Here is a 23,335-nt window from a genome sequence, read left to right as displayed (position 1 = left end):
AAGTCACATCCGACTAATTAGACATAAAGAAAAAGATTACTTACGTTATTTTGATTTTACATTCGAGGTTATAAACAGTGAAAACATTCAGTGTGTAATGTATGTCTTTAAGATATTTTTTTTTCTGCTTTAATTGAAAGCTTTGTGGTCTCTGTGACACGTACTAAAAAAAAAAAAATGAAAGGAAATAAAAACCATTTCAGCAAAATAGAATAAGATGTGACACAATGAGCATACCCCTTGTATGAAATTGTATGGGGGCAAAATAGACGAGGCAAATTATAATATGTTTAACAGTGAGGAAGTAAAAAGATGATGAGCTGTGAATTTCATAGTGTATATATATAATTATATATATGTACAATTGGAGCTGTTTATGAAGCAAGATAGAACTAAAGAATACCCATAAAACAGCTTCATTCACTCCATGGCAATGGCATGTGAAATGTATATATACATGCAGTATAGGATGGATGAGTTGCATTGCATATCATCATGATTCATCAGGTTTTGGCTCCAGAATAACAGGGATCTTCTCCTTGTGATCACCTCTCAAAACCTCCACAATCACCTGAATATCAACACCATTAACCATTAAACTAGGAAAATAAAGCAGCTTCAAATTGATACAAGTTTAATCAGCATCATACCTTTTCACCTACTTTACACTGGTCAAGAATTCTGTACAAATCACTTCCATTAGTGACCTTCTTGTCATTCACAGATGTTATGATGTCACCTAAAATCAGTCTACCATACGAGTCACGCTTTGTTGATTGCAGGCCCTGAAAACTACAAATTAGCCCGGCTCCATAGAAAAATTGTAATTTAGTAAACTAAGATGAAGCAATACAATATTAGTTTTAATATGTGATAATGAATCTTAGAACGTGTTAGCAGCATTAACTTTTTCAGTGACTAGCATTAAGGAGTGACTTTTAAGTCTAACTCAACCTTACAAAATCGACTTGTAAGTTGAGATTTGCATCTACTTATATACTATAAAATTGTTTTATTTTTAGTCGATGTGAGACTTCAGAACTAAAGAGTTCAAGTTTATATTAACATGAAATTTGGTAATGAATTTCCTGTTTCATATAAAAATAATCTATGCTCAAACTTACTGCTTTCCCAGCAGGACCATTGGCAGGAGCATCTAAGACAAGAACTCCACTTACACCCAACTGTTCCACAGACTGATCTGGAGCAAACTTGATCCCTAAAATAGGTCTTGTAACCTTCCCAAACTTCACCAATTGGTCAACAATACCATTTACCTGAATATATAGAACAACAAGCACATTAGCAAGTTCATTCAGAGGATTTCCATGTTTCCATCAAAAGTTGTCCCCAGAAGAAAGAATTGGATGCATAAATTAAAAACAGGTCCAAAGTAAGAACTAACAGTGTCCACTGGAATAGAAAATCCAACACCAGAGGATGCTCCAGATGGAGAATATATGGCTGTATTTATCCCAATGAGGTTTCCAGAACTGTCTAATAGAGGCCCTCCACTGTTACCAGGATTAATTGCTGCATCTGTCTGTATAACATCTTGAATTGGACGACCAGTTGCAGCAGAACTGATTTCTCGCCTAAGTCCACTATTGAAGAAGTAAGTATGTCTCAGTGAAACACCATAAAAGAAATTTGCAATACAGTGCATGTCATCTTGAAAACTACCCCAGAAAGTGACAATGGGAACAAGAAGACAGCAGTTGCTACTTCTAGACTCCTAAATATAAAAGGTTTGATTCACAAATGTATAATCTGGCACGAGGAAATAAAAAAGAATAGCAAAGTAGAAACTTTTTTTCTATGTAATGGGAGTTGCATCAAAATATTCACTTCACAGTTTTAAGTTTTCATACCTGATAACCCCAGTTGTGAGTGTGTGATCTAGTCCAAACTGCAAGATAAGAATGAGGAATCATATTGCCATATTCAAGAAGAGTTTACCGTCTCAATCATCAACAAAAAACAACATTTGAGCCATGAATACAGCTCCATAAAGCTGTTTGGCAGCAATTACAAGGTACAAACCATGACAATTTACAAATTTAGTAATTTTCTTCTTATCTTTCAAAAACAAGTCTGCCTTTACATCACAGGCATTCATAACTCACATCTCCAATGCATTTTTTAACAGGAGCAGGAAATGCTGACTAAATAATTATATAATTATGCAAACTACATGCTAGATTGAATGAGACAACTGTTAAAAGTATGATTTAGGTAGAACAAAATCTACTTGCTTATAAAAATTCTAGCTACGTGCTTTATATGGGAAAATTCATAGATAATGAGTATTTACAACACAATATGCATTGATCGGTATGGACAACTCACCGGGTTCCCAATGGCATAAACTTTCTGACCAACAAGCAAGTCAGCAGAGACCCCAATAGGTATAGGTCTGAGCTTGTCTCTTGGTGCCTCAACACGCAGCACAGCAACATCCTTGTCTTGGTCAAAACCAACAACTTTGGCATCATAAGTTGACTGGTCAGCTAGAGTGACCCTGCACATAACTAGCATCTCTTTGAATAGGAGTAATCACTTCACTGAATTCACTTCTCAATCTATCACCAAACTTTCTATGTTATGAATTCACTTATCAATGCCAGGAAAAGTTGCAATGCAAACACACTCATACATGTTGAAGGAGGTGTAAATGTACAAAGTTACACATAATTATCACCTCCCTTTTGTTTTAATACAAGGTTACTTATACACCCTCTGTCCCTGATTACAATACATTAATTATTGTTTTACCAAAATATCCTTAAAAATACTAGTTCACAAATAAATAATAAATTTTATGAATTGTCTCTTTCTCTCTTATCAAGATAGAAGAATTGGAGGTTAAGTTTTAACATTTAAGGCTTCACTCTCTCTCAATTCATTAATTGTTCAAGGGAAAGTTTGACCAAACTTTACAATTACTGCCAACTTAATGTCACTAACTAACTTAACCAACTTTCTTAATAATTGTGAGTTAGTCATCAAAGTTTCATATTTAGGGACGGTGGGAGTATAATTCGTTTAGCAATATGTCACGTTGCACATAATATTAAAATATTTGGCCGCATAACTAAAAAGTTCCGATCTGTCAGCATAATACCACTGAAAGGTCAAAACCAGACTAGAAGCGGCGGAAAAGAAAAGGTACAAGCCTGAGAAACTGGATCAAAAGATGCCAAAACTAAAAAGAATTTAATTAAAATACACTGATAGGATAAAAAAGAATTCCCATATATATGGTAAGATTGTTGCCTTTTGTAATAATTATTTTAAAAAGGATATCTAGAATGTTTTTTTATTGGCTAACAGTGTACTTTACACTGACCGTGCAAGAAAATTAACCCAAAAAAAAAAATTCATTAGAAAACAAAGACATTGTAAAGTTTATTCTTGCTGTGTCATCCAATTACAAATTCTCATATACAGTAAGATTATTTAACTACTTTAAAGATCATATTTAGGGTGATTCATATTTAGTTAAAATTGTAAAAACGAATACATTGACAATTCATACATAACAAACTCTAATATTTAGTAAAGGTCATTCTTTCCCTGTTATCCAATTACAAATTCTCAAATTTAGTAAAATTGCTAAACACTCAAAATACCATATCCAGGAGGGTTTTTCATTAGTTGAAATTGAAAAAAAAAAAGATCTATACATTGACCACTTATAAAAAAACAAAATTATCAAAAGAAAAAGAATACCCACTTGAGATCAGAAGCACCACGAATAACGTGATAATTGGTCACAATATGACCATCCTTATCCCAAACAAAGCCAGACCCAGATCCCTGAGGAACCTCCAAGACGTCGAGCGTGAATGCATCCTGCCTAAACACAACACCCCAAGTTGAGAAACCCAAAGAGAAAGCAGAAGGGTCAAGGAAAAACCATGCAAAGACAAATTTTGAAGAGGATCGAGAAGAGGGGTAGCTACTTGACAGCAAGGTTGGTTATGTAGACAACAGAGGGAGTGTTCTCTTGGAAGAGGCGAACGGTGGCGAGTTCGTCGGACTGGAGCTTCCGCGGCGAGGTGACAACGAAGGCAGCGGCGGAGTCGGCGTTGGAAAGGAGGAGAGTGAAGGAGAGGGCGAGGGAAGTGCAGAGAAGGAGAAGGGGTTTGGGAATGGAGAGTTTGGGTAAAAGGGGTATTGTGAGTTTTGGTGATGGAAGACGAAGGAGGAAGAGATTGGGAGTGTGAAGATGAAAGGGTTTGGAAAGGTGAATTGTGGTGGTGGGTTTGATGGTTGAAGAACGAAAGAGTGAAGAAGAAGGAGAATGGAAGCGTGTGGAAATGAGTGAACAAGTGGCCATGGTTTTTGGTTGGACAGAGGATTTGTGTCTGTTTATGGTGAATGGTTGGATCAGTTTCGGGTCTGGTCTAGTGTTGGCAGTGTGTGTGAAGGAGCTTCGGTTAAATAATAATTTATCATTATTTGGCTAAATATTTTGGATCAATTATGAAATTTGTTTGAAGAAATTCTGAAAATTAAGATTAATTTTTGAAATTAGTCATTCTTGCCTCACATGTTATGGTTATTAAGTGGATCTTGTCTTATTACATAAAATAAAAGCATGCATAAAATTATCCTTTTCTTGCTAAAACACAACTTTATATATTGTAAAAATGAAAATTATTGAAAGAATCAATATTGCTATAATAACTTTTTTTTTTAATATACTTGTAAAGATTTTTTTTTTAATGCTGAAAGTACTTGTAATCTTGATACATATATAGATAGATTATTAGAAAACCAAAACAAAGATTTTGGAGATTGTTTGAAGGAGAAGTGAGACTTTTTCTTTCCCTTTTCTAATGAAGGAGATTTACGTTTTACATCTCAATAATTTCTTCGTTTTTTCTGTTTCTTCCTTTCCCCGCAGTGGTAAAATTGACCTTTAAAATTCCTATATTGTCTACAAAATGTCATGTAAAATACAATAAAAAGTTTCACAATTACACACTTTTAAGACATTTTAGAAAACATATATTCTAGGATAATGATTCGGAATGCATCTCAGATTATATAATTTGAAATTAATTTTTACTTATTCGTTACTATTTTTTCAAAGTAGTTCATAGTAAGAATTTTCAGAATGATATTTTTTAAACAAACTAAAATTTATTCTAAAATATTCTTTCCCAAATTATATTTATAAAGTAATCAATCTTTGATTTATAAAAAAATGTTATTTTACAAATATAATTCTAGGAAAATAATTCGAAAATAAATCCAAAATCTTTCATAAATTTCTTTACATAATAATAAAAGTTTCGAAATGAACAATGTAAAGCATATAAAAAAAGGTTAAATATTTCTTTTTCCTAAATTTGAATGAATTTAAGATTAGTCTCTCTTCGAAATTTTATATCAATTTAGTCATTTATTTTTAAAAATGCGTGAATTTAGTCCTTTTTACCAAATTTTGTTAAGTTTATTTGACATTTTAAACGCATTTTATGATAATATTTTAGTTAACATTGAAGAAAAAATGTGTCAAATGATGTAAACAATTCAAATACTATCATAAAATGCGCTTGAAACTTGATAAACTTAATAACATTTGATGAAAAGGACTAAATTCACGCATTTTTAAAAAGACTAAATTGATCAAAACTTTTGAAGAGAAATTAATTTCAAATTTCACTTAAACTTAAAGTATCAATTACATATTTAATCCTAAAAAATAATAAAAAAATTTGTCAATCCGTATAAAAATGAAATGAGAAATTACGGATTTACGTAAAGGTAAAAAGCCCCGAGACTTTTCAAGCAAAGCGGTTCAAAACTCAAAAGCAGCTCTGTTTGCATTTATGTAGCCTTAACTCTCTTGCCCCTTTATTTTAATACTTTCTTTTGACAAAAGTAAGTAGTCTTCTGAAAACTAGTTTCAAAAACCTAATTTTGAAAATTGCAACCTATCACTGCTAATTACATTTTAGAAACTAATTTACTTAAGATAATTATATTTCACTGCATTATAGAAAATAGTTCTCATAATCTATTAAAACAAAACTACATTATGTTTCTATGATGCATTAAAACATAATTACATGACAAAACAAGAAACTGGCGGAAAGGTAAATTGGAAATGTGAAACTTTCATTCTAGATTTACCTTTCCATTATAAAAGGTGAGGGTTGATATTTTTGGGATGCATTCATGAAGAAGAGGCCCAAAATCGAACAGAAGCAAGATGTATCATAAAAATTTTAGCATTTGGTAGATATTATATAGTTAATGTTTGGATGAACTCTTCTACACTAATTCTCATGAAAGCAATTTCACTGGCCATTCTTAAATAAGAATGGTGTTCTTAGCCGCAGAAGAAAAAAATAAAGCTAACAAGAAATTACAAAATTTTATCAGTAGGTCGTAATTCTTTAGGTAAGCCATCAAAATGCCCAGCGTCTATGTCAGATTTAAACATAGGTCGCTTTCCTGTTTCCCAGACAATGCCCTCTGCTAAGTGCTCCTTGCTTGGCGTGAGCATCACAAAATTGGGATCAGCTCTTTGATAACTGTAAACAAGCAAAAGTGAAGGTGCAAATTTACCAGTGTAAGATACAAATTTTGAAAGAGTACGTTGATTCTATTCCACCAGCTGAATGATACAATAATATTTTAATATCTGAATCAAGACAATAAAGATAAATGAAACGAACCTGGCTTCTCTGAGGCTCTCACTTTGGATGCCAAATCCGTATTGCATTTTACCATCACCACGATCTCTAGTGGCTACATACAGAATAACAGGACATTCTCAGCACTTCAATCATCCAGTACCAGGATTATTGATCGTACTTTATTTAGAATCAACCCCCAACCCACTCTCCCAGAAAAAAAAAAAGGCTGAAAGAAAGGAGCAGGATAAAGAACTGAGGCAAGATTGAGTAGAACTATCACTCAAGACACCTGAAATACTGATAGTGAAAGAAGGTTTCCACCATGACTTGAATGCAAGTGCCACAGATGAGCTACGAGGTCCAGCCTTTGCCTGAAAAGATGAGAAACAATCCACTTAGATGCATCATATATAATCTATATAAATCTGCATAACATTGCATCGGTTTTCTACCTTCAGCAAGAAATTTTTATTAGCCTGCCAGGATGCACCTATTTGAAAGCTGGCGTCTGAGATATTGCTTGCTGCTATGGCTTCATCAACACTGACACAGAAAATTAGATTGTACCACATTGGTTCGACTGCAATAAGTTTGAATATATCTGTTAGTTTAGAGCTAAAAAGAATACCTTGTTAGTAACTCAAACCCAAAGTCAATGTAGTTAGTAATTCCAACAACAGAATTCTCTTCAAAAGGGTTCTTCACCTGTTCAAATCAAGTTTATGACTTTCAGTATAATATATTGATTCAACAAGAAATTATATCTACCAGTTTACTACAACTCAAAAAAAGAAAACTCAAGTGAGGGTAAATTTTAACAAGAATAAATAAGTAACAATGGAATTCTATAAGCATTACGGTATCTAATCACGAGGAAAATGTATCCAAATATAACTAAAAATAGGCCCAGGTCTTGAGTAAACAATCTTCTGATTCAAAAAATCTTTTTATGCAGTGACCTCAAATCAGAAACATAAGAAAACTTAAGTACTGTTGGTATCCCAAGGCTAACCGTTCAGTCTTGCAAACTAGTAAAGAAAAAGGGAAAATCAATTACATGTACGGCACTAAAAAGATCAGATACATGTACAGATTTCTTAGAAAACCAAGGAAAACCCATTAGTGTGTAAAAAGAGATGCGACTAACTTCCATAAATCTAGACATCACTGTGTTTGCAAAAATGAATACTAATATGAAGATAGAGAACCACTCAGAAGACAGTGGAATGAAAGAGAGCAAAGACAGAAGAACATACCCTTCTTTGAACAACCATGTGTTGATAGAATGAGGCAATAAACTGCAGATTATTTAGACTTTGAAATTTCAGTACAAATGCTTCACAAAATATCAATCAGAACTACACAAATCATAGGTTAGGACAGACAAATCTCAAGGTGCATCTAATATCAGCGGTTTAGAACAAAACTTAAGACTGATGCTGAATTACTAATGATTAGGGAAATTCTTAAACATCAATTTCTTACAATTCACAAAACTTTCCATTTTAATAACATGTCACACTATTATATTACCATCTAACGAAATTATCATAAGAATTGATTAGATGCAAAACTTAACCAATTTATGTATGTGGACAAACCTGAGAGCTTTTGACAAGCTCAAGGTTGAAATTGAAGGATGGACACAATGGGCTGCCTGATCCAATACCATAGCCCAAAGCACAACTCCAGTTCTTTAAATTTGAAAACTTGGCTTTTCGTTCTAAAAAAAACACAGGTTAGTATGCATGTATCATATCCTTATCGCATTCAAATGAATACAATTTAGATAAATATGTTTCTAGAGTTCAGGATTTTGGGATTATTTGGGTTCATCAATAAAAACCAAATTACTAAAACTAAAATTTAATAAAGCATGAATTCAAGTTATCCAATCCTATTAGAAATGTAGGAAGGAAAAAGAGAAATTGACAAAAAAAAAAACATAGATGCAAACAATTTTATTGAATCCCAATAATAGGTGAAAGAATCCTTCTTCGCAAGTTTCTTTTTCATACAAATGTCTAATTGTTTGAGTGAATCCTTCGATCCTTATTCTCCATATTTATCTAATTGATCCCCTTCAACTAACTAACCACTCTAACTTCCCCTAACTGTCGTTGCTCTACTGTGACCATCTCTAATTGCTTAGATCTTTTTCACTCTGTCCATTGCTCCACCTTTCATGGATGTAGTTGGAACTGTACATTCATGCGCAAATACACGTACACTTGGAGGTAAACACATAATTCAGGTATTGTGCAGGTTCCATTATAAAATCTAAATATAATGCAAACGCTCAACATTAATAAATTAACATACTGACTAGAATATTGATGCAACAATGTCAACTTTCTGATGAATGCAAGATAGTACTTTTCCACTTTGGCCTATCATTTACTAACAAAATACAAAAGCAAACATCTTTAGGTCAATATATTCAACGAAAATCAAGTTCAAAACAGCATATGACAATAACTACCAGAAAGATAACCAGAGTCCAATATCTATGCCATAGAGAAACCAAAAAATAAAAAATTAATTTAAAAACCCAGTGATGTAGTAATTTTAATTAGAAAAAATCAACACACAAAGAAATATTTCTAAAGGAATAAAATATGTGTCGTTCTTACTTTGTGGTTCAAACTGCACCCCAGCAGTCACCCTTCCCATCTTGCTTACCAACCATGCACTTTTTGGAAATTCGTCTTTCACTGCAATGTACGATAGTGACACAGCAAAGTTTATTTCTATTGTTTCTTCAAGTGATCATAAACCAATATTTGCAAAAATATATAACAAAATTCAAAATACAGTGATCACGGAAAAATAATTAAAACTTCAAATGCCAGATGAAAAGGCACTACTTATGTATAAATCTCATATATTTCTTACAAACAAATTTTAAGCAAGAATATTTAATACATATATAATAAATAAGGCGAATGCTAACCAGTCTAACTAATTAAGGATGTCAAAAGTGGCAAGTTTTTATTACCGTGCTTTCCTATAAAAACTGTTTTTTATTGAAACCTTAATTAGTCTATTTAGAGCACTGGTTGACAAGATCCTAATTAAAAGCATGTTTAGAAAAATATATGATGGTGATCAGCTTTTGAAAAAAGAAGGAAAAAAATCAATTTTATTAGTTGTTAGAAGCTAGAAAGTGTAGCTTATTAAAAAAAGAATATGTAAAAGAAATATATCATACAAGCACTTTTATTCAAAACTTATTCATTCGCACCCTAAATATGCTCAAAGCTCATTTGCAAAAACCAGGGACCTACAGGCAAAAGGCATAAGTGTGACTCCAAAGGATAGATTTCCAGAACCATATCTCATCCCCATCAGGCCATAATCTTGGGAGCTTACTCTGTAGAATTGATCAACTTTGTCAACATTGTATATTGCAATCCATGTCGGACGTGCATGCTACAATAAGATCCTAAGTACCTAACACATGTTTCTGCCACCATCATCAAACAAAAACACACCTTTTCCTCAATAGTAAAGGGAACACTCCAAAAGCCCCAAATCCATATTTGGGATAGTAAGCACACGATCTCATCTGCAAAATCCTGAATATACAGACCACACAACATTCATAATTCCAAATAGATACATTGTGCATTTTAGGATCAAGGACGCCAGGGAAAGAGAAGGGAGTGTAAATTTATTTAAAGTGAAAACTAGTAGAGCTATACAGAACAAGGAATGCTAGTAAAACTTTCAATACATGCTCTATTAGTAGATTTCGTTTTACCCCCATCAAATAACCTTGATCCACACCCTATTTAGTGGGATCCATATTTCAGTCACCTAATAATAAGAGAGTGCCCAGAAGAATAATTACTAACATTTATACATATAGTATTTTTATTATAAGATAGTTGTAGTTATTTAAATGAATTTAAATATTATTCTTCAATGAAAATTAGAGTTTCACCTCAGTACCCGATGCTGACCTTAGGTATCGACCTTCATTGTACTATTAGTTACAGAGCTAAATCCCCGATTCTCATTGGACAGCAATGCCAAAATAAATTAACCAACTGAATCTGAGTATTTTCATTCATGATAAATACTTTCCCTATTCCTTTCGATCTAAAAAACTCAGTCTCATGTTTGAAGTGAAAAAAAAACAAATTTGTTTTACTTCCATTTCCCAAACAAATCCTCAGAATTCATTCAAGTTAGAGTTACTTACGGATCAGATGTGGATACATAAAGGTCCATAAACGTATGAGGATCGTTAACATCACTGCATGCCCAATAAAAAACACAAACAATTCAAGTTACTCAACAAATTGCAGAACAGGAAGACAACAAAAAAAAATCCAAACAAACTAGGTTTTTTAAAAATGGTCCCAGAAATGCAATTCGACCAAAGTGTCATCAATGTAATTCTCTTAAAAGTAGATTTCAATCTTACAAAACCAGCTTGTAAGATTGAGAATTTCCTATCACTAATCCATCTAAAACTTCCAATACACTCCTTTATGTCATTTATGTCATGGATGAGTCTTGAAGTTTGCAGAGTTAGTATCGTAATATGTTGTAATGAAGTTTATTAGACATATTAGTCCTGTGCTCCATGTATCCAGTCCTTAGCACACGAAGGAAGTACACATATATATGAGGATAATTTTCATCTTATAAGGATCAATTTGATCTTGTAAGGCTAAGTTAAGTAAAACTTATATACAAAATCTACGAGTAATTATAGTGACATCAGTTGCATTCATACACAATAGTAAGGAACGCCACAAAACAACATTTGTCCGCTGTTTCCCACATTATAAAGAAATGCAACAAAACTGCGACTGTGACAATTTAGAGAAGAAAACCTTTGCCAGCGAAACAACGCATCTCCCATGATGCTGTCGTGGGGCTTACGATCGAGAGGACCTGTAACCTAAACATGTCACAGCAACAGTAAATAAACAAGTTTTTTTTTTTTTTTTCAGTTTCCGTATTGCACAAGTTTTCTGAATCTAAAGAGAGGTGAGAGAGAAGGCGGGAGAAGATACAGTGGCTATGAGATCGACGTGAGGATCGTCGATTGGTTTGAGCATTAGTCGCGTGCTGAAGTGCCTGGCCGGGTGGAAATAGTCTGTGAAGAGCGAGGCGAGGGCGATCTTTCCAAAAGCGACGTCGTAGGCGGAGTGAAGCATGCGGTTGCGCGCGGCCATGGGAGGGAAGTCGAAGAGCGGAGGGACCAGCACCACCTGCGGCGGTGGCTTGGGTTCTCTCGAGAACAACCAATTCCACATCGCTGTTTTAGGTTTCGATTCGAGGAGCGAACGAATGAGTATGGTGGAGTGAAAGAAAATCGACAAGGAGAAGAACAAGAAGTAGGTTCTACGAAGAATGTCATCAGGTATCGGTTGTCGCGCGCGCCATTTTCGCACCACCGCGACTACAATGGTGACCCTGACGCTTTCAACTTCGAATGTGCATTTACCACATTGCCCCCTACGGGTCTTTTTTAGTTTGGTTAAACAAACATCACCACGCGTCTTATTTTGCTTTTCTATTAAGAAAATAAATATAAAACTATTATATTTAAATAAAAAAATGTATTTACATCATTATATTTAAATGTTATGATAATGTAAAATTATATATATAACATTTAAATAATAAATTTGATAAAATAAAATATTAAATAACTAATTATCAATATTTTTCTAATAAATTATTTAAAAATAAATATTATTATTTTAGTATTGATTTGTTTATAGTAAAATAATAGATTATAAAAAATACAGTTAATAATATCAATATTAATAATAAATATGAATTGTATTAATAATAATAAATTGTATTAATAATAATTATGAAGATACAGTTAATAATTATAGGGGCACAACAAGCAAGAGTTTTGGGAGCAAAGTTGGGTTTGCCTAATTCCTGCACATCCACAATTACTAATTGCACCCCACCTTAGTGGAAAAAGACTAAAATTAACACTGCGTCATATCATTGTTACCATCATTTCATTGTCACTTCATCATTGTCAGAAGAAAAAGAGAGGAAAAATGTTGCAAAGAGAAAAAAAAAAGGATAGGGAAAAATATTCATTCTAGAATAGCTTGTTCCAGAAAATTCATTTTAAAAAATTTATTCGGAAAGATATTATGTGTTTTAGAAAGTCTATTCTGAAAGTTGTATTCCAAAATATTATTCCATTCATAAGGAATTTTATTTCACAAAATTGTTCTAAAAAATTTATTACATAAATCCCAAAATACTTGTTCCAGAAATTTTCCATAATATACATTCTGAAAGTCTTTGATGGAAGGTAAAATAGTCTTTTGAAAATTTGGACAGTGCGTGAAAAAAAGTATCGGGGTGCAGAAAGTAAACACCTAAGTGGGGAAGGAAAATGTCATAAGAAAACTTTTTTTTCCAACCTTATTTTTATATTTTTCTAAAAGTATTATTTAGTAAAATTCCATTTTAAGAAGTATTTATCGGTATAATAAACATTCGTTTAAGTTCGTACTTTAACTTTGAATGTATAAGATAATCTTAATCAGGACTAGAACTTATAAATATCAGATATGTTACAGAAAAAATTTTTATTTTATTTTATTCATATTTTCTCTATAATATATATATATATATAATAAAATATAAAATTAAATGATCTTACATGATTTTTTAAAATAATTATAAAATTATTATTCCACAAATTTAAGTGAGATGTAAATTAAATAAATATACACTTAAGCGAACGTTTATTTAATAAAATTTCTAACATTTTAAAAAGTATTTATGGAAATATGTTTGAAAATTAGTAATTATGAAAATATTAACTTGTTGATGTCACTTTTGTAAGTCATGATTTTCTTTCCACTCTCAAAAGCTGAATAATTAAATCAAAATTGTGGGAAATGCGAAACACAAGGTGAAGTAGTCACAAGTTAATGGCAAGTTTTAAATAAAATTATATTTAGGGTTAGACATTCAATGAACTTCGAAGCAAATGTATCTCTGACAAGTTTTGTTGAAAGTGTTAGTTTGGAAACATGATTGTCATGGGATGTAACATTCCTTTATATAAGTGCTAAATAAGATTTTATTTTTTCTAAATAATTTTTGTTATGAAACATATTTTGATATAAAATAGGTTTTTTAAGAAATAGTAAGATTATTTGAGAATCTTATGTTTTTGTTTTCCTTCACATGGAAATATCCTATATAATCACACAAACATTTAGGTGACTATAAGCTTATAATCATCCAACACACTTTCTAGCATATTCTTTTTAATATTTTCTTATTAGTTAAAAATTATTAAAAACGAAAACTATAAAAACTGATTATTAAATAATATGTAAAACTGATAAATTCTTATAATATTTTACCAATAAAAATTATGATAGAAAAATCGGCATATATTCTTAATATTTATCTGCCTACAAATATATTTAACATAAATCATAATTTTAAGAAATAAAAATTAGGTTATAGTAGGACTTTTCCTGTATTTCGTAGGATATTTCTTTTTAATATTTCGTATAATTTTATTAAATTCATTAAAAGAAATTGTGAAAATTCATTTTATGAAATAGTGTAATGAAGATTTTTTATGACAATTATAATAAGTTTTTTTTGTTGATTACACTTAATATAGAAATTTTTCACTTTCTATGATGGATCAAGACACAAAGTAAACTTTCTATGACGTTGACGATATTGATGCTAGCACCTTGACTACATTGTTCAAGTTTCAATGGAGCAATCTCAACTTCTTCAAACACATAGACCACTCTCAAACCTCGATATTGTCTTCTTCGCTAGTGCGAGCAAGTTTAGCTTCATCACCCACAATATCACGCAAACGCTACTCTCGCTTAGCATTTGCTCTGCCTTCCTGTCGTGAGATCTATGTACTCCATAGCAATATTAGGGGGTACTCACCAACCAAGAGATGTTTGTACTCCTCAGCAAGTAAACACCACCGAGGAGTAGGGGTGGCAAAACGAGCCAGGCTACCTGTTTTGGCATGGCCCGTATATGGCCCGTCAAACATAAACGAGTCAATAATCACAACCCGTCCCATATAGGACGGGCTAACGGACCGGGTTGGGTTGGCCCGTCCACTTTTTTTTTAATTTTTTTAAAAGTTTTTTTAATTTGTTTTCAAAATTTTTAAATTTTTTTATATATACTTATAAATTATTATTAAAGACATATTTAATCAAATAAAATACTTTTTAAACTTTTAATTGATTAGTTAATGTTTTTAATTAGATAAGTTAAAATAATTATTAAATTTACATATTAAATTATTCAATTATAATTAATAATTGAAACTTAATTTGTAGGTGTTAATGATTTAAATTACAACATTATTATATATTTACACATTTAAAAAATATAATATAAAAAATTAATCTTTTTATTACTTTTATTTTATTTTAGTTTTTTAAAATGGGTCAACGGGCCATAACGGACTGGTTCGTCAAGTTGATGGGCTGGATGGGACGGGCCAGAATGGGCTGACGAGTTGAAATCTTCAACCCAACCTGTCCCTTTTAACACAGGCTGACTGGCTGGCCCGTTGGATCCAACCCGTTTTGCCACCCCTACCAATGAGCTCTTCTGTCTGGTACCTTGTACGAGGCAAAGGATGCACTCCTAATCGCGTTCACCTTCATCAAAGGTAACACACTACGTGGTCATGCATTTGGCTCTATAGAGAAAGAGCTTTGCCTGCTCAACATTGTGTCGTTGACACCTACTGCCATTCAAATGATTTTGGGGACACCGTGACCATCATGCTCATAGAGGCGAGAAGTCTCACCAAGGAGTACAATACAAACCATCCTGCCGACAAGATCATGAAAAGTTCATCTTCAAGGTCCTTTTTCTATTCTTCTATAAAGCATTTGCTTTCCTATAATTTATCGTTGTCTAATTTAAATTTGAATTAGAGGGTGAGAAGTGATATGAGACAGAGAAAATGACACCCAAAAACATGTTTATTATGCTGGTTCAAATTATAGTTGGCATAGTAAGTAAAACTATCACTTAAAACTCTTACTATGGTGGTTTAGTTACAACCAACATAAAAACCACATTATTACAAGAATGTTACCACACATTGTGACAGATAAATTACAATTAACATAATAAATCATTATAAAATAAAAAAATACCTATAGCAGAAATTTTTTACGTACTTTTGTTCTTTCTTATAAATAAAATTAGGAATAATATTTCTTTTCTAAATATTTAACATAGTTATACTCACACACATCAATAACATGGTTACTTCAAACAATAATTTGAGTTCACTTTATTAATTCAAACAAGGTTAAATTACACTATATTTTCTTTTTTCATACTAGATTGATTGTGCTTTTAATTTAAGAAATAAAATTGATTAATGTTTGAAATTATTAATAAAATGCCAATTATTTTATTCTTAATTTATCGCTTTAAAGTATATTAAAATTAAAATTTTTAATATATACAATAATGCTTTTTGAAAGAGTGAAATTATGACGATGACAATATATATTTGATCATACCTCCTAAATAGGGTTATACATTCTTACAAAATATCTATCAATTTTATTGAAAATTATTTTTCTTATGAAGAATCTAATACCTTCTTAATAAAGCACGTGTTATTCTAATCATATTCTTTTCATATATGACATCGAAACCCTAATTTTGTATAAGTGGTGGCCAAGTTGCCAACTCCCATTTGTCTTGTTCTTGAGTGTCACCATTGAAGAAAAAAAAGAAGAATGCTTCTTTCACTATCGAATACAATTCTTTTTCTTCCAAATTCCAATTCTAATGGGTAGTGCTCACTTTTTCATCAAAAAGGGTTATACTATGTTCTTTCTCAACCCCAAAGGTCAAACAAATATATAATATTAAAAAAGTTTATAATTTTATTTTAATGAAACAATTCAAATATTTTTATTTTCTAACACTTTTATCTTTTTATAACCTATCAGATATATTACTTTTTGTTTAGTAAACTTTCACTTATGGTCTTTAATTAAACTTGGTCTAATTAATTGAGAATCGAATTCTTTTATTAAATTTTTTGAGTCATCAAATTTTATTTAATAAGATATTAAAAGAAGTAAAATATAAACTAAATAGTTAGTACATAAACTAAATAACTAGTCTATATATTGATAATTATTATCATCCATCACAAGCTATGGATAAATTTATTAATTTTACGATAACAACTTTGAAATTTGTACCTATTTTAAGTTTTGAATTGTGACAATACATTTAGTTTCAAGAGACTGATCTGATTTTAATCTGGTTTGAATGGAATTGAGATAGAAATTTATATAATAAAAATTAAGCTTAACTCTTTATTCTTTAATTAGACATTTCATTTTTTAAATATTATTGTTTTTTAAATTTTATTATCTTATCGTCATGTTTTTTGTTTTTAATTTTACGCATAACGTGTTATGAATTTTTGTTCAAATGACGTATTTTGGATATTCACTTGTTGCAAATTGGCTTTATTTTTTAAAATCATTTTCCTTTATTAACATGTCACATGCATATATTGTTACACGTTGGTAAATATAAATAAATGACAAAATTCTGAAAAAATATGATAAATTTCATGAATTAATAATAGTAATAATGATGAGATAAAGTAAATTATTAGAAAAGTATTAAATCACCAGTTATTTACCTGATATCAATCTTGATAAACTAAGTATTAATAATCCTACAATGTTAAATAATAACGACCTTTATTTTTCATGACATTGGACTCAAGTATTATTTTTCTTAGATATTATAAATTTGACTTAAATAACAGGTTTTTTATTTTTTATTTTTGTTTTGAATAGCTAACACTGTAGAAGAAAAAAAAGGTATCCAATAAATTATTAAATTTTGGTTTAAGTCCAACATAACTTTATATTTTATTTTTAGTTTTATTATTCTATTGACTCTCTTAATTAATTTGAAATATTTTTAGATTTTTCTTTTGATTTACTACTTCTTTTATTATAACAATTGTTTGGCATCATATTATAACTTATACTCTATGTTAATTAATGCATGTTACGTAGTAACATTCTATTTTATCAACATTTTAAACTATAGACAAATTTCAATTTAATGAACACATAGTTAATCCAAAGAGAAAAGAAACTTTATATATATATATATATATATATATATATATATATATATATATATATATATATATATATATATAGAGGGATAGAGGGGAAAGAAGGAAGCGAGTCTTATTTAATTCTATAATTGTTTAATAATGTCTGCATGGAATTTAATGAATAAAAAATAGAAAAGTTAAAATAAACAAAAAAAGGACCACAAAGTGAATAACCATTTATTCTATGTTTTTATTCTTGAGTCAAGGAACAAGCTAAAGTTCTAGAAGTACCTTGGGTTTTGCATTGTGTATATATTTATTTCTTATTTTGGTTTCTGCAAAGCAACGCGACCCAGATTGTACTTTTCTTGTTTTCTTCTGACTCTAACAAGGTACACTAATATGCTATGTCTCCACGTTAACCGTTAAATTTCACTATCATCATGAAAACGTGAACACTAGCTGCTGTGTTATCTTTGGTTTTCATCCTCTTGTCTTCTTCTCAAATAAACAATTTCTTAACCAAAAGATTGTGTTTTTCTGTGTGTTCTTTAGGTGGGCATCATTTGTTTTTTTATATGCTGCTAAACCCATTTCTCTCTTTTAGCCTCGCCCTCTGAAAAATTTGTTCTTTTGTTGTTTCTAAAATCTGAATTTTTCTTACTCTGTTGGAAGTTTTGTATCATATTTCACTTTTTCTCTGACTCCCACCGTCTGGGATGAGGAAAAGAAAGAGGGGATTTTTAGTTTGTTTTTTGAGTGGATTTTCCGTATTTTACATTATTTTGAAGCGTTTATTTATCATGTAAGAGTTTGCATGTGCTAAGTTTAGAATTTGGTTCTGCATGTATAGTTCATGGTTGTTAATAAGATTTGGAGCATGATCAGTGTTTACATTGTGTTGGAATGTTAAAGGGTGTGGTGTTGTATCCTTTGTTATCTTTGTTGTGTAGTGTCAATGGTTTTTTACCAAGTGTTGTTAATGGTTTCATCTGATCACATTTTCCTCTCTCAAAGTAAAGTGATCATTTGTTACTGATTGCTGCGGCAAATGTGTATAACGCCAAAAATGAAGAGTGAAGAATTTTTGTTTGTAGTGTTCTTTAATTCTATATCTTTCTGCTTTTCATATGCAGTCGCGTACTTGTATTGCAATGGCGACTTGTATACCTGCTGGAAGTGGCACGCTCCAATTTACAGTGACAAACTGCAAAGGAAACAGTTGTAGAAAGACTGCTTTAGTTTCTGATGCACCAATCGCACGATTCTTACGAAAAGATCTTTCATGGTAAAGATTTCAATCCAGAATTTGTATTAATAGTTTTTGAAGTCTAAAAATACAATTCCTGTTTGCTTCTCTAGTGCTAATTGTTGGATGAAGTTTTATATGTTTTTTATAACATCGTATAATTTTTAGTTGCAGTTGTAGTGTTTGCTTATTGTTCTGTATCTTGCTTTGATTGAATGCCTAAACAAAAGCACCTATTTTATTTGACAGAGTCTAAATTTGTTTTTGATGAAAATTTACCTGTTTGAACAAGATCATTTAGTCAAGTTATCATGACGTTTTGTACTTTGTAGCAATTGCACATTATTTACTTAAATGTTTGAAACCAAAAGTTGTGGGAGCTGGCTACAAACCTATCTATCAGTAAAGGAAAAGTTGTAGTAGTATTATTCATTGATTAACTATGTATACTTAAGTGTTTTGAAGTAGCCTCTGGAAGTTTGCTCATAAACACTAAAAGAAAGTGGATGTTCACTTTCTGCTTCATTCTTAGCTGAATTAATGATTTTCCATTGTTTTGGGGTGCAAAATTTTAGGTCTAAGGCAGTATCCAAGGTCCCTCAGACCCACAGATGTGCATTTTCTGCAGCTTCACTAGGAAAGAATCATAAACTCTTCAAAGTCATTTCCTCTTGCAAGGTAGATGGTCACACACGATGCTTTGACTTTTCTGTTATTGGGAGTGGGATTGCTGGCCTCCGCTATGCACTTGAAGTTGCAAAATATGGATCTGTTGCAGTGATAACCAAGGCTGAGTCTCATGAATGCAATACTAATTATGCTCAAGGTGGTATTAGTGCTGTGTTATGCCCTTCAGATTCTGTGGAGAGTCACATGAAGGACACCATTGTGGCTGGGGCATATCTTTGTGATGAGGAAAGCGTCCGAGTATGTTCTGGTCCTATTAAATTTGCATTGTGAATTATTCTTACTACCTGATCTGTCCCGGTTGGTTGAACACTGAGCCAATTTCATCTGAAATTCTTAGTATGTTTTAAGGAGAATGGTTTTGTCAACTGAATTTTTTGTTTTTTCAAAGTATATTTCCATTTGCTGGCAGTAATGTTGCGTACTAACAAAATTACACAATCTGGGAGTTTCCAATTTAAATTTGAACTGCAATCTATTTACTTGGTCCCTTCTTGGCAATTGCTAAGCACTGAATATAGTGATTCCTTAATTTATGTAACTAATAAGCATTCTGCCTGATTTCCTAGGATTGAACATGTAAGAATTGTCATGTTTAGTTGTTCAATAATGAATTACTATATGTTCTATGACTACTGAATTGAACAATTTATTAATTTTGATTCTTTCTTCTAGGTTGTCTGCACTGAAGGACCTGAAAGAGTCAAAGAGCTAATTGCTATGGGTGCATCGTTTGACCATGGGGAAGATGGTAACTTGCATCTAATGAGGGAGGGAGGTCATTCACATCATAGAATTGTTCATGCTGCTGATATGACTGGGAAGGAGATTGAACGTGCTCTACTGGAGGCTGTTATCAACAATCCTAATATTTTTGTGTTTGAACACCATTTTGCTATTGATCTTCTTACCTGTCAGGTTTGTTATTTCTGGGATTATATTACTCTCCCTTATATTAAATGTTTTGTATCATTCATGGTGTCGCTAGTGAACAAATGTGCTGGCTTTTTAAAATTTAAAGTTCGAGGGTTTTTGTTCTTTTGAAATTTTCATTTCCAAATTTGATCTTTAGAGCATTTTGAATGTTTTGATGTCTTCACTAACCAAAGCATTCCGCTGGTGCTGCAGGATGGATCTGATATAATTTGTCTAGGTGTTGACACACTGAATACTAAAACTCTGGAGGTGGGAGCAGAAGTTATTTGTGATCTTTTGAGAAGAAAATAGTTGCCATCAATGAATATGTTTTCTAAAATTTAATTTTTTTAGCTTGTAGGTGATAAGATTTCTTTCAAAGGTGACCTTACTTGCATCTGGTGGAGCTGGACATATTTATCCCAAAACTACAAATCCTCTGGTAGTCCTCTCTTTTAAGGAATTGAATTCTCTCTTCTATTTTACTATTTAATGATTGGTTCATTTTCTATTTTAAGTATTTAAGAAAACAATCATGGTGAAAATTGAAATATTCTAGCATGAGTTCATAATGCAGTTTTGTTCTAATAGCTAAACCAGTTATGATTATAAAATAGTACCTCGAGTTAGAAAGAACTGAAAGTAAAGGATTCCTTATTACAGTTACTAACTCATTCATAATGTCATCAACTTACTTGGATGATACACTATAATTTTATAATGAATGATTAAGGTATAAATAAAGATCAATCTGCAATAATACAGTATACTTGAAACTAAAAGTGCTGTGTTTTAAATTATCTGTTCTTAGTGTTCAAAGTATTGTAATGAATCATCTCATTTTTTTGCACCCCATAGGTGTTGTTCTGTTTGTTGTATAACTTGCATTATGATACCCTTATTTGCATGTTAATTTGAATTACTTTTTCTAATTACAGGTAGCAACTGGAGATGGGATTGCCATGGCACACCGAGCTCAAGCTGTGATATCCAACATGGAGTGAGTAAATTATTTCAAAACTATGAATATTTACTGTTTAATGAATATCTCAGACCAATAATAGGAAATAAACAGAATGTGTCACAGTTTAAGGATATCTATGACAAGTCTTAGTTTAATTTTGATGATATGAGGGCTTTCATAATCATAATCAATGTAGTTACTGCTCAATGAGAGTTATATGAGCAACATAATTGATAATTGCCTCCGGTGTAAGCTGCAAATTATCTGGCCATGTGTACCATAAAGCTTATCAGCATTGTATATCCTTTTTTCATTCTTGTGACAGGTTTGTGCAGTTCCATCCAACTGCCTTAGCTGATGAAGGGCTTCCTATTAAACCAACCAAGCTTAGGGAAAAAGCGTTTCTGATATCCGAAGCCGTCAGAGGCGATGGAGGCATCCTTTACAATTTAAGCATGGAAAGATTTATGCTGATGTACGATGAGAGGGCAGAGCTTGCTCCAAGGGATGTTGTGGCCAGAAGCATTGATGACCAACTGAAAAAGCGTGGTGAGAAGTATGTTCTTCTTGACATAAGTCACAAACCAAAGGAGGAAATTCTCTCCCATTTTCCTAACATTTCTGCTACGTGTCTCCAACATGGCTTGGACATAACTCGCCATCCAATTCCGGTAGTTCCGGCTGCTCATTACATGTGTGGAGGAGTTCAAGCCGGTCTCCAAGGAGAGACCAATGTGAAAGCTCTGTATGTGGCTGGTGAGGTTGCATGCACAGGTTTGCACGGAGCAAACAGGCTTGCTAGCAACTCATTGCTTGAGGCACTGGTTTTTGCAAGAAGAGCCGTGCAGCCCTCAGTTGATTGCATGAAGAGCTCTAACCTTGATCTGACTGCATCAAACTTGTGGCCTAGACCTACTGTGCCTTTGTCCAATATCACTGACAAGATCTTGTCAATGACAAAGGAATCAAGGACAGAATTGCAAACCATCATGTGGAACTATGTTGGAATTGTTCGATCCACCATGAGACTAGAGACAGCCAAGCAAAAAATCGGTAAATTGGAGACTAAATGGGAGGAGTGCTTGTTTCAGCATGGATGGAAACCAACAATGGCTGGCCTTGAGATCTGTGAGATGAGAAACCTCTTTTGCTGTGCAAAGCTGGTGATCAACAGTGCCCTTTCTAGGCATGAGAGCAGAGGATTGCATTACACAGTTGATTTTCCTCATCTGGAAGAAAGCAAGAGACTTCCAACAATCATTTTTCCAAGTTCAACTGTAAACAGTACATGGAGTTCTCGACAATTACACAAACAGCATCAAATTGTGTCACAACACATATAAATAGGTAGGTCTAATTGAAATAAGAACCTTAAGTGAATAATGTCTTATCTCCCTCTCTTATAGTTTTCTGATTTTTACTTACTTACACTCATTGTTTAACTATAGCAAGAGATGTATTTCCTATAAGTAATTTGCATCAGTTTCAGTTGCAATCAAATCACAGAAATACTGAATACTAATTTTTGGTTCTTATATGCTATCATGTTTCTCTACATGCATATTGTTCATTCACAAGAAACATTAGGAGGTAATTAATACTATACATACACAATTCGGTTATGACTTAATCTATATAACTTATGTTACATTTTTTTTTTCTTATAACCAAGAACTGTCAGAATTTTCAAGTGACACCCCTGCATGCAATACAAGAGAGATAATTATAAAGAATAGATG

At 32.0% G+C, this 23,335-nt stretch overlaps 3 protein-coding genes across 3 annotated transcripts; 1 reads left to right on the top strand and 2 right to left on the bottom strand.

Annotated features, from left to right (window-relative positions):
* Positions 1-316: 316 nt before the first annotated feature.
* On the bottom strand, positions 317-4,420 carry DEG1 (DegP protease 1). The gene is made up of 8 exons (XM_028066623.2): positions 3,966-4,420; positions 3,737-3,859; positions 2,350-2,521; positions 1,872-1,909; positions 1,406-1,604; positions 1,125-1,277; positions 651-785; positions 317-571 (listed from the first exon to the last, which is right to left on the bottom strand). The coding sequence occupies exons 1-8, from the start codon at positions 4,340-4,342 to the stop codon at positions 494-496; spliced, it is 1,275 nt and encodes a 424-aa protein (XP_027922424.2). The 5' UTR covers positions 4,343-4,420; the 3' UTR covers positions 317-493.
* A 1,809-nt stretch (positions 4,421-6,229) lies between these two features.
* LOC114180370 (beta-galactosidase) lies at positions 6,230-12,142 on the bottom strand. The gene is made up of 13 exons (XM_028066674.2): positions 11,687-12,142; positions 11,504-11,571; positions 10,864-10,917; positions 10,151-10,234; positions 9,944-10,029; positions 9,290-9,370; positions 8,258-8,379; positions 7,913-7,954; positions 7,285-7,361; positions 7,109-7,199; positions 6,946-7,027; positions 6,696-6,768; positions 6,230-6,551 (listed from the first exon to the last, which is right to left on the bottom strand). The coding sequence occupies exons 1-13, from the start codon at positions 11,927-11,929 to the stop codon at positions 6,383-6,385; spliced, it is 1,272 nt and encodes a 423-aa protein (XP_027922475.1). The 5' UTR covers positions 11,930-12,142; the 3' UTR covers positions 6,230-6,382.
* Positions 12,143-18,153: 6,011 nt separating this feature from the next.
* AO (L-aspartate oxidase) lies at positions 18,154-23,133 on the top strand. Its single transcript, XM_028067311.2, is given in 9 exon segments — positions 18,154-18,173; positions 18,918-19,069; positions 19,606-19,957; positions 20,393-20,635; positions 20,846-20,902; positions 20,994-21,074; positions 21,571-21,632; positions 21,922-22,911; positions 22,913-23,133. Coding segments are annotated over 8 exon segments (1,950 nt in total). The 5' UTR covers positions 18,154-18,173; positions 18,918-18,935; the 3' UTR covers positions 22,944-23,133.
* Positions 23,134-23,335: the final 202 nt, after the last annotated feature.

Source organism: Vigna unguiculata, chromosome 4, assembly GCF_037176805.1.
Source record: "Vigna unguiculata cultivar grain cowpea cultivar isolate G323 ecotype 2 chromosome 4, ASM3717680v1, whole genome shotgun sequence".
Taxonomy (NCBI): domain Eukaryota; kingdom Viridiplantae; phylum Streptophyta; class Magnoliopsida; order Fabales; family Fabaceae; genus Vigna; species Vigna unguiculata.
Note: the sequence above shows the minus strand (reverse complement) of the source record. Positions and strands in the feature narration are given on the sequence as shown.

Excerpts from the sequence above, each read along its gene's own strand:
- DEG1 (XM_028066623.2), bottom strand. The coding sequence starts at position 4,342 with ATGGCCACTTGTTCACTCATTTCCACACGCTTCCATTCTCCTTCTTCT. Across the intron at positions 2,522-3,736 it reads CGTGGTGCTTCTGATCTCAA|GGTCACTCTAGCTGACCAGT; the intron begins GTGGGTATTCTT and ends AGTTATGTGCAG. Across the intron at positions 572-650 it reads AGTGTAAAGTAGGTGAAAAG|GTGATTGTGGAGGTTTTGAG; the intron begins GTATGATGCTGA and ends GTTGATATTCAG.
- LOC114180370 (XM_028066674.2), bottom strand. The coding sequence starts at position 11,929 with ATGTGGAATTGGTTGTTCTCGAGAGAACCCAAGCCACCGCCGCAGGTG. Across the intron at positions 10,030-10,150 it reads CCTTTACTATTGAGGAAAAG|AGTAAGCTCCCAAGATTATG; the intron begins GTGTGTTTTTGT and ends TCAATTCTACAG. Across the intron at positions 7,955-8,257 it reads AGCTTGTCAAAAGCTCTCAG|TTTATTGCCTCATTCTATCA; the intron begins GTTTGTCCACAT and ends AATAATCTGCAG.